This window comes from Colobus angolensis, unplaced genomic scaffold (genome assembly GCF_000951035.1).
Source record: "Colobus angolensis palliatus isolate OR3802 unplaced genomic scaffold, Cang.pa_1.0 Scaffold150, whole genome shotgun sequence".
Taxonomy (NCBI): Eukaryota; Metazoa; Chordata; class Mammalia; order Primates; family Cercopithecidae; genus Colobus; species Colobus angolensis.
Window position 1 is genome coordinate 7,555,981 of NW_012114600.1, and position 9,986 is coordinate 7,565,966.

The window sequence follows — 9,986 nt, forward strand, 5'->3', positions numbered from 1 at the left end:
CTGAAAGAATTGGTATAGAATTACATTATTTTTTCCTTAAATGTTTGGTAGACTTTGCCAGTGAAGTTGACTGAGCTTGGAATTTGCCTCATGGGAAAGTTTTAAACTACAAATAGTTTCTTAATAGACATAAAGCTATTCGAATAATCTATTTCTATTTGAGTGAGCTTTGGTAATTTGTCTATTTCAAGGAGTATGTCTATTTCATAAATTTTTCCAGTATGAAATATTTATAATATTACCTTATGATCCTTTTAATACTTGTGGAATCTACAATGATGTAACAGCTCTCATTCCTGATACTGATAATTTGTAGCCTCTATCATTTTTTCCTGATCAGTCTTGTGAGAGGATTATCAATTTTACTCATCTTTTTCAACAACCAGCTTTTAGCTTCATTGATTGAAACTAAAACTATTGTCTCTGTCTTCCATTTCAGTGATCCCTCTTTGACTTCTCTTCTTAAAATTTTATTTTCTCTTCCTTTTTTTGTTTTTTAAGATTGAAGTTGAGATCACTGATTTGAGGTGCTTTTTTGCTTCTGTTACAGGCATTTAGCTTGTAGCTTCCCCTTAGCTCTGCTTTAGTAGTATCGTACAAATGTTGATCTATTATGTTTTCCTTTTCATTCAGTTCAAAAATACTTTCTAATCACTCTTTTAGCTCCTTCCTTAGCCTATGGTTAATGTAGAAGTGTGCTCTTTAGTTTCTAAATATTTGGGAGTTATTGGTTTGAACTGAATTCTACTATAGTCAGAGAATATACTTTGAATGTCTTAAATCTTAAATTTGTTAAGATTAGTTGTAAAATCTAAGATATGCTCTAACTTGGGTAAATGTTCTGTGTGTACTTGAAAGAAATGTGTTATCTGCTGTTGTTGGATGGAGTGTTAAGGTTAAGGTTAAGTTGGTTGATAGTGTTATTCAAATATTTTATATCCTTATTACATACTATTTTTTGTGTACTAGTTCTATCAATTACTGACAAAGTATTAAAATCTCTGACTCAAGTGTGATTTTTTTCTATTTTTATTTCATCACTATCATGCATTTGGAAGCTCTGTTTATTTATATTTATTTTATTTTACTTTATTATTTTTGAGTCAGGATCTCACTCTGACGCCCAGGTTAGAGTGCAGTGGCACAATCATGGCTCACTGCAGCCTCGACCTCCCCAGGCTCAAGTGATCCTCACACCTCAGCCTCTCAAGTATCTGGGACTTCAGGTGCATCCCACCACACTTAGCTAATTTTTTTGTAATTTTTGTAGAGATAAGGTCTTCCATGTTGCCCAGGCTGAAGCTCTGTTTTTAGATGTTTAACTTCTAGATTTATGTCCTCTTGTTGGAATGACCCCCTTTATCATTAAGAAACGGCTCTGGTAATCTTGTGCAGATTTGTTGCTTGGCCAAGCCTGGGTCGCCTGCCTGCCCCTAACTCTGGAGAATGCTGGGAAAGTGAGCTTCTGGCTTTCTATTTTGGCAAGGCAATGTTCATAATCCAGGCACTATCCTAAACAGAGAAAAAGGGTCCAAATGTAGGAACTGATCAAAAAGTATAATAAAAGTCTACTATCTTCTGAGAGATAAAATGTATGTATAAATTTTATCCAAGCTGAAAACATAGTTTTAAAAATAAAGACACAAAGCAATTTTGCTATACACCTAAACTATAACAGAAACCTAAAGCTTTATTTTTTCATATCAGCAAATGCTTTAAAATTATGGATGTATATTAGTTGACTGCTTTCCCCCCATCATTCACACTGTGAGTCTCTCATCCATCAGGATGACAATTGAAAGCTCAGTCTACACTTAGCCTGTAGGTCTGTGAGAAATAGCTGTGATTACTGTGGTGCTCCTGCATGGAAATTTCATGGCAATTTTACAAAACAGAGATCATACAGAAGAAATTGACTTCGCTTTTCTTGTCAGTGCACTATTGCATTCTTATTCTCTTATCAAATGACTCCCTGATGAATATCTGTCATCATTAGCCAGTGGCAATAACATATTTACTGAATTTTTCTAAACTCATCCAAACATCTCTTATAACAAATAAATAACTCAAAGAAAATAATGAAATTATCTTAGCTCTTCAGCTCAGAAACACATTTCTTTTTTGTATTGCATTCTGAGGAATGCTTTTTTCCCACTAGGAAGCTTTATTTTTCTTTTTAGTACTAGGGAGAGCTACTAAAATGGTTCATCTCTTTCTAGTTCTCTACAGAGCTCAGAGTAATTTTCCGAGATGAGAGATCATTGATTGATAAGTATATAGATTTAGCTTTTATCTTCAAAATTTTCAAGATTTTTTTCGAAGATTTTCAAAGTATTGATTCTTAGTCTATGTTTTGAGATTTATGGATTTGTGTAATATTTCTATTCTTTGAAAATTTTTCTTTAGAAGAATGTGCAAAACCACAGAGTGATAGGCAGAGTGATCACACGTCTGGTTAGTAGCTAAGTAAGACGTTCATTAATACAGAGCCAATACACACAGAAGTTGTGCATTGCTACTTGCAATCTAGACTCCCCAAGTTGATGACAAAACAGACAGTGATCACTAATAGGCCCGATAAAGGTAGAAACTAAGTAGATTTTAAAACTGAAGCAAAGTAAATTATTAACTCTTTAATTTGATCGGCTAACATTTCATAAATAATTTTGGTACCAATTAGGAATAACTATTTTTGTTACAGTTTTGTTTTTCATATTATTGTCTTGAAATGGAGAAAAAAAATCATTGTATTTAAATAGTTTTTAAATTTCAGCCCATCCATTTTTTGTCTCCCGTGAACTTGACTAGAAATTTGTCTTTATCAATTCTTTGGTATACAATAATTTATATCATCATCTATTTTTACATATGAGCATGTGTGTTTTCCTGCTTGAGAATGAGAACAATTAAGGACTGTGCAAAATAAACTGCTTTTCATAAAGCAAATGCTCAAAAAATAGTATATTTCTATTAAAATCTATAATTTATGCAATGTGTTTCTTAAGAAAAAAACATTCTATGTCTGATTGGTTGCCCAGTTAAAATCTGACCACTGGATGGACTAGAGTTGGGGTTTAGATGTCATGCTCTACAGGCACTTCGTGTTACTTCAAGTTGTCATTATATTATCCTTAAATGTGGAAAGTCATGACTTACATACCCAAGTCAATCAGAGTCCATACAGACTGACGCCATTCATTAATTCATTCATATGTTCTTGGAGTAAACATTTGAGCCCCTACATGCGACAGTACTGTACTAGCTGGTCTCAAGGGCTTTACTGTTAAACAAAGCAAACACAGGCCTTGCTCTTACGTACTAAGGACGCTCACCCTTCTTTAATTGCAGGCCAAGTTGTAGATCAAACCTCTCTAATTGCACCTACAAAGATAAGTTTTCTAAAAGAATTCCCAGTTTAAGAAAATCACAGGAAGAAAGTAGTGAATGCTCTTACTTCCACCATAAAGGATCTCTGTCTCACGTTTATTGACTCTTAGCATGAAAATCAACTTCAGCATTACCCAAAGGTGGTTCAGTGTAATCTAGGTATAAAAATGTTCCATGGTATACATTTGTATGGGTCCGTTTTCACATTGCTATAAAGATACTACCGGAGGCTGCATAATTTATAAACAAAGGAGGTTTAATTGACTAACCATTCTGCATGGCTGGGGAGGCCTCAGGAAATTTACCGTCACGGCAGAAAGGGAAGCAGGAAAGAGAAGCATGAAGGAGGAATTTCTTTCTTTCTTTTTTTTTTTTGAGACAGAGTCTCGCTCGCTCTGCCCCCAGCCTGGAGTGCAGTGGCCGGATCTCAGCTCACTGCAAGCTCCATCTCCGGGGTTCACGCCATCCACTTATAAAGCCATCAGATCTCAGGAGAACTCACTTTCATGAGATTAGCATGGGGGAAGCTGCCCCTATGATCCAATCACCTCCCTCCTTTGACACGTGGGGATTACAGGTCCCTCACTCAAAATGTGGGGATTACATTATGAGATGAGATTTGGGTGGGAACACAGAGCCAACCCACATCAACATTTTAAAAATTGTGAGAGAGAATCTGGAGGGAAATTGCAATGGCATGTTTTTAGATATATTGACGTTGGCCACTCTTGCTGAAATGTTTTTTGCTCAAGTTAATTTAAATGATCATTTTATTTTGCATGTGTAAGTACTACTGGCTGCGAAGACAAAAGTATCTTTCCAAACAGTGTTTGTTCATACCATGCAACATTATACGGACAATGAATTACACAATTTGTATTATCAAATTTAAAGTTTGTGGTTTTTTTGAGTTGAGGGTGTAAGGAAAGAGGAATTTATTAATTTATATAACTCCCCTCATTAGCCAATTATAAAATATATGTTGATTGTTTCAGCTGCATACTTTGCTTAGTTTTAACTTGATAAATCCGTTCAATTTGGCTAAGTAGGGTCACAGTGGTACGTGAGTGTTACAATTGAGTTTACAAATTGGATTCAAAATGCAAAACAAAATATATAAAATTGTTTAAAACAGCAAGAAGCTTATCATGTTGCAAGTTCAATTTAAAAGGTCTTTTCCACTGGGCCTGGTGGCTCACGCCTGTAATCCCAGCACTTTGGGATGCTGAAGCAGGAGGCAGGTTGAGGTGGAAGGATCGCTTGAGCCTGGGAGGTCGAGGGTGCAGTAAGCCGTGATGGCACCACTGCACTCAAGCCTGGACTACAAAGCAAGACCCTGTCTCAAAATTTAATAAATAAATAAATAAAAATAAAATTGTTTTCCACTAACTAGCTCAAATATTGGAACTGCCTGAAAAACCAATCTCAAACCAAATTAATCACATCTCAGTGAAACAAAGTGAATTGTTAGTTTCATTAGTGAGTCTACTTTGAAACAAATACTTCCCATTGTTCTCATTTCAAATCACTGGATCCTGCTTAATGAGGGCATTCCTTGAATTCACAAGCCAAATTGTTTGGGTTTTTTGTTTGTTTGTTTGTTTCTTTTTAACTTTGATCATTTGTAGCTATTCATCTGGGTCAATAAAGAATACTTTTGACACTCCACAACCAAAATTCAATTACTCTGGTTTTTTCCCCTGTAGCAATTATTTACTACATTGTGCTATGTATTATTAGTTTCTTTTATATTTGGTCATGTGGCTATTTTACTAGCTGAAATATATTACATTTGAGGATAGGAACTAGGTACTATCCTTATGTGCATACGTTGGAAACTTACGACACCTGAAAATGTTGAAGCCTTCTTGTCACTTTGGGGGAAGCCAGTGGAGGGCAAACCCAATATGCTAAGAATAGCGGAGTAGAGAAAGTGATAGAACCTGGCTCCTTCATAACATTTTTGGAAAAAGCGGATCATGCCGTTCCTGATGTTGCCCAACACTGGCCATTCAGATTCATGCCTTATATTTCTGTAGCGTTCAGGACAGTTTGAATATGGATTATCTGTTAGAATTGAAATCATCCAATTACGAATACAGTATTATTATTCCCAGTTACAGAAGAGAAAACTAAAGCTTATAAAGAATAAGCTGCCCAAGGTTACACAGTCAAGGAAACAGTGTAGTGAAGACATGAAGTGGAATCTTTGTGACTACATCTAGGCTCACTCTACCCGTCACCCCCAAATACACACGATTATCCATTTAACAAAACTCTTTCCCTATTCTTGTTATTAATATGATCTTCTTTCTTATGATGACATTCTTTTTTGTATCCCTGCCTCTTTTTCTCAGAGGAAGAAGTGTCTCTCTTCCTCCCTATGACTAGGCTAGCCTTGCCTCACCCCGTATGTTCTTGCTCATATCCTTTCCGCCTTCTTTGGGACTTTGTCCTGTCAATCATTCCAGCTCTTGAATTGACTATTTCTTTTTACTTCAGCATCTAAATAAATTCATATCATACCTAATCCCTGCTCACAGCCTTTCCCTTGATCCTGATAACTCTTGAAGCTACTCTTTATTACATTTAGCAAGAGACTTATAGAAAATGCAGCCTATGTTTGATATTTCTACTAATTTTATCTTAATTAAAATTGCTCTCTTAAAAGTCTCTGAGGGGAAAGAGACATTGCAACTCTCCCTATCCAAAGGAGGAAGAGATGATATAATGATGTGTCACAGGCTCTATTGCTGATTGGGTTATAGTTACTAGTGGGCAGGGTCAGTGTATGTTAAAAGGTCATCCATCCCTCATGCTTCATTGTGCTTCCTGCTCCTTGTCTTTCTGTAGTGGCAGATCTAGACAGGGCACTGGCCATTGGGGTATGGTGACCATCTTTTCTTATTTCCCTCCATTCTTGTCTCCTTCCTTTCATCTTTTTCCTCCTCCTCCTTAGAGCAAGTCAAAGAAAGCTTCTTGCAGGAAGTACTAAACACCCAAGTATCTCTTATACCTCATAACTAAGCCATAGGACCCATACTTTACCTTTGTACTTATTAATAATATAATATCTTTATTCTGATGCTGCTATTGCTTATTATACATACAGAGAGGAGGAATATTCAAAAGGATGGGATTCTGGCATTACTAGGTTTCGTGAAGAAAATGCCATCAAAATAACATTCTGATTCTTAGCAGTCACCATTCATTGACTTTCTCTCTCTCTCTCTCTCTCTTTTTTTTTTTTTGAGAGAGGGTCTCTCTGTTGCCCAGGCTATAGTGCAGTGGTGCAATCTCGGCTTACTGCAACCTCCGCCTCCTGGGTTCAAACGATTCTCCTATGTCAGTCTCCCGAGTAGCTGGGATTACAGGGGTACGCCAACATGCCCAGCTAATTTTGATATTTTTAGTAGAGATGGGGTTTCACAATGTCAGCCAGGCTGGTCTTGAACTCCTCACCTCAGATGATCCACTCACCTCGGCCTCCCAAAGTGCTGGTAATACAAGTGTGAGCCACTGTATCTGGCCTTTCATTGACTTTCTATAATAAAAATCCAAGATTTTCCATGAGTTTTCATTCTCTTTGATCTCTATATAATATAATTTTTTATCTTAGCCAGTTCTTCCTTCTTGAAATGGTTTACTTGTATTTTATGCCATGTTAACTTACTAATTACTTATGGCAACTCAAATATGTTGGTTTTACTGCCAGTATTTATTCACCTGACTTCTGGCAAAATAGTACATCAGATTTCTGATGGGAAAACCTCCTATAGTCTCAGCCCATGTAATTTACCTTCACTCACAGCTCATGATGTGGGTGTTGATTGGCCCTAGCCTGATCATCAAACTGTAGTCTCCCAGTCTATAGTAACTGGGTCAGGAATGGGTCCACGACTGGCAAATCCAATTAGATACAATATAAAGTTTGCTAGGGCTTTGGAGAAAGAGGCTCTTTCTCTGTCCTTTCAGACATGAGTGAAATATTAGGCTATTTGTTGCTATAAAGAAATATCTGAGACTGGATATTTTATAAGAAAAGAGCTTTAATTGGCTCACGGTTCTGCAGGCTGTACAGAAAGCACAGCACTGGCATCTGCTTCTGGAAAGGTCTCAGGAAGCTTACAATCGTGGTGGAAAGCAAAGGGGGAGCAGGCACATCACACGGTGAAAGCAAAGGACCAGATCTCCTGTGAACTCAGAAGGAGCTCATTTATCATCAGGAGATGACCCAAGCCATTCATTTGGGATTCACCCCCAGGATCTAAATACATCTGGTCATGCTTCACCTTCAACATGGGGGACTACATCTCAACATGCGATTTTGGTGGGGACAAATATCCAAAGTATCTCAGGTGTAAGGCTTGGAGTTTGCTGTAGCCCTTTGAGCACCACATAAAATTTAAGAATGGAGCCTAAGGAGTAAGAAGCAGAGTGGAAAAATGGACCTCTATGTGACATCCTAGTGTTTTTAGTCCTTTATCCACCTACACTTGACGCCAACTTATTAGAGACTTTTCAGATTCTCACAATAGCCAATACATACTCCCTGTTTCCCATTATTTTGGCTTAAACTAGTTTGATCTCGATTTTCTAACTCTTGCAACCAAAACAATTCAAAAACAAACAAATAAAACAACAGTACATGTATATGTATTTTACTATGTACATACACATGCATATAAATGCATAGAGAAAGTTCTGGAAAGATACATTTCAAAGTCGTGGAGGTGGTTATCTCTGGCGAAAGGGGTCTATTATGGTGGGAAAGATGATTGAGAAGGGACTTTTGGCCTTTCTTTATTGTTAGACTGCTTTGGAACATGTTCCTGGAGGTTGTAATAAAGCAAATGTCCTCAAAGCTGGAGTGTAGTGGCAGGATCTCGGCTCACTGCAACCTCTGCCTCCCTGGTTCAGCCAATACTCTGGCTCAGCCTCCCGAGTAGCTGGGATTACAGGGGCCTGCCACCATGCCCGGCTAATTTTTGTATTTTTAGTAGAGTCGGGGTTTCACCACGCTGGCCAGGGTGGTCTTGAACTCCTGACCTCGTGATCCACCCGCCTCGGCCTCCCAAAGTGCTGGGATTACAGGCGTGAGCCACTGCGCCCGGTCTCCAATGCCTTTTTTTTCACGTCACATTTCTTTTCAAATGTAACCTGACCGCAGGTACATAACTGTCCTAATACGTAACAGAACTTTTTAAGTACTTTCTTGTTCTTTGACCTCAAAGCTGAATTTCAAGCAAGGGATGCTCAGGAACCAAGACGTTCACTACACCAGCTGAAACAAAAAGTAGTTTATTTCATCTCAGCAAGAGGGAACTGCCAAAGTACCAGAAGCTTCTCATCTGCGGAGCCCTTCTCTTCAGAAGCCGTGGGAATTGGTTCACCACCAGGGGGCGCAGTTTTACTGTACCGTGGTACGCCGCGGAAAATGCGCGCTCTCACCTGCAATATTGTCCGAGGTCTGAATATTAAAGATTTCATTGCTGCCGATCTAAAGGCTCTCTCTGTTTAACTGATCCCTGGGAATGACAGTAGAGCCTTGCTTTAAAGCCAGACGATAAAATTTAAATTGTTAAGCCCTCTGGGTTCATTAGTTTATTTTTCTTGTTGCTGGCAAGGAAAGTGCTATATTGTAGAGATAATCGTGACTGATAATCAAAATGAAAGCAGTTTTGACAAATTCTAATGTAAGTTTTTATTGAAACAGGAATCACAAAATCCTTTTGTCTAAAAGGAAAACAGTTTTAGCTGCATGAAAAATAGGCCCCAGGCTAAGAAAGCTTTTGCTCAAATAAGGGAAATAAAAGAGCAGTGGAATTGTAGGAAGAGAATCCTATGATGCTTGACTTTTTGCCCTCAGCCTGAAGAATGAAAGCAAATCAGAGGGACAAAACATCTTTAGCAGTCCCAGCTACTAGGGAGGCTGAGGCAGGAGAATCGCTTAAACCTGGGAGGCAGAGGCTGCAGTGAGCCGAGATAGCGCCACTGCACTCCAGCCTGGGAGACAGAGCAAGACTCTGTCTCAAAAACAAAACAAAACAGAACAAAACAAAAATCTTTAGCCCTTAAGGCGGAACTGTATAAAGTAATTTAAAAACATTTAAATTAAAGGGGGGGAAAACCCCAAATGAACCAACTGTTGTTCATTCACTCAACAGTTAAAAAATTAATTTGCAAATCATGTCATCTTTGCTTTGTTTCAAGTAAATGAAGCTGTTAAAACAATGCCTCATGGAGGGCAACAGTGGGGATTCTCAGGAGAGAAGATATCCCACCTTTTGGTTAGCATGTTGGGGCAGGGAGGTGGAGACTGCCTGCCGAATAAAAAATCAGGGTCTTGGGTTTTCTTTCTGTTACTGGGAATTACATGTTACATGAGTGGAATGCATATTGTGAATTTTCTTTTACAGGTCAGGGATCCATGGAAGGAGGTTTGGGATTCACCACAGGAGATAGTTTATCTCTGTCCTCAAAGAATCAAATGTACCATTCCTTTAAAATAAGCATACATTGAGGAGGGACTGGCTATGAGAGTGGAAACTAGCTATAGAAATGGGAGAATGCAGCCCTGAATTGCTCCAGAACAAACA

General features: G+C 38.1%; 1 protein-coding gene across 1 annotated transcript in view; it reads left to right on the plus strand.

Annotated features, from left to right (window-relative positions):
* The window catches only part of SLC2A13 (solute carrier family 2 (facilitated glucose transporter), member 13), a 426,909-nt gene that overhangs the window by 12,800 nt on the left and 404,123 nt on the right, over positions 1-9,986 (plus strand). The window contains exon 2 of the mRNA XM_011936118.1: positions 8,622-8,902. Within this exon, the coding sequence (XP_011791508.1) occupies positions 8,622-8,902 (281 nt within the window). The remainder of the gene's footprint in view (positions 1-8,621; positions 8,903-9,986) is intronic.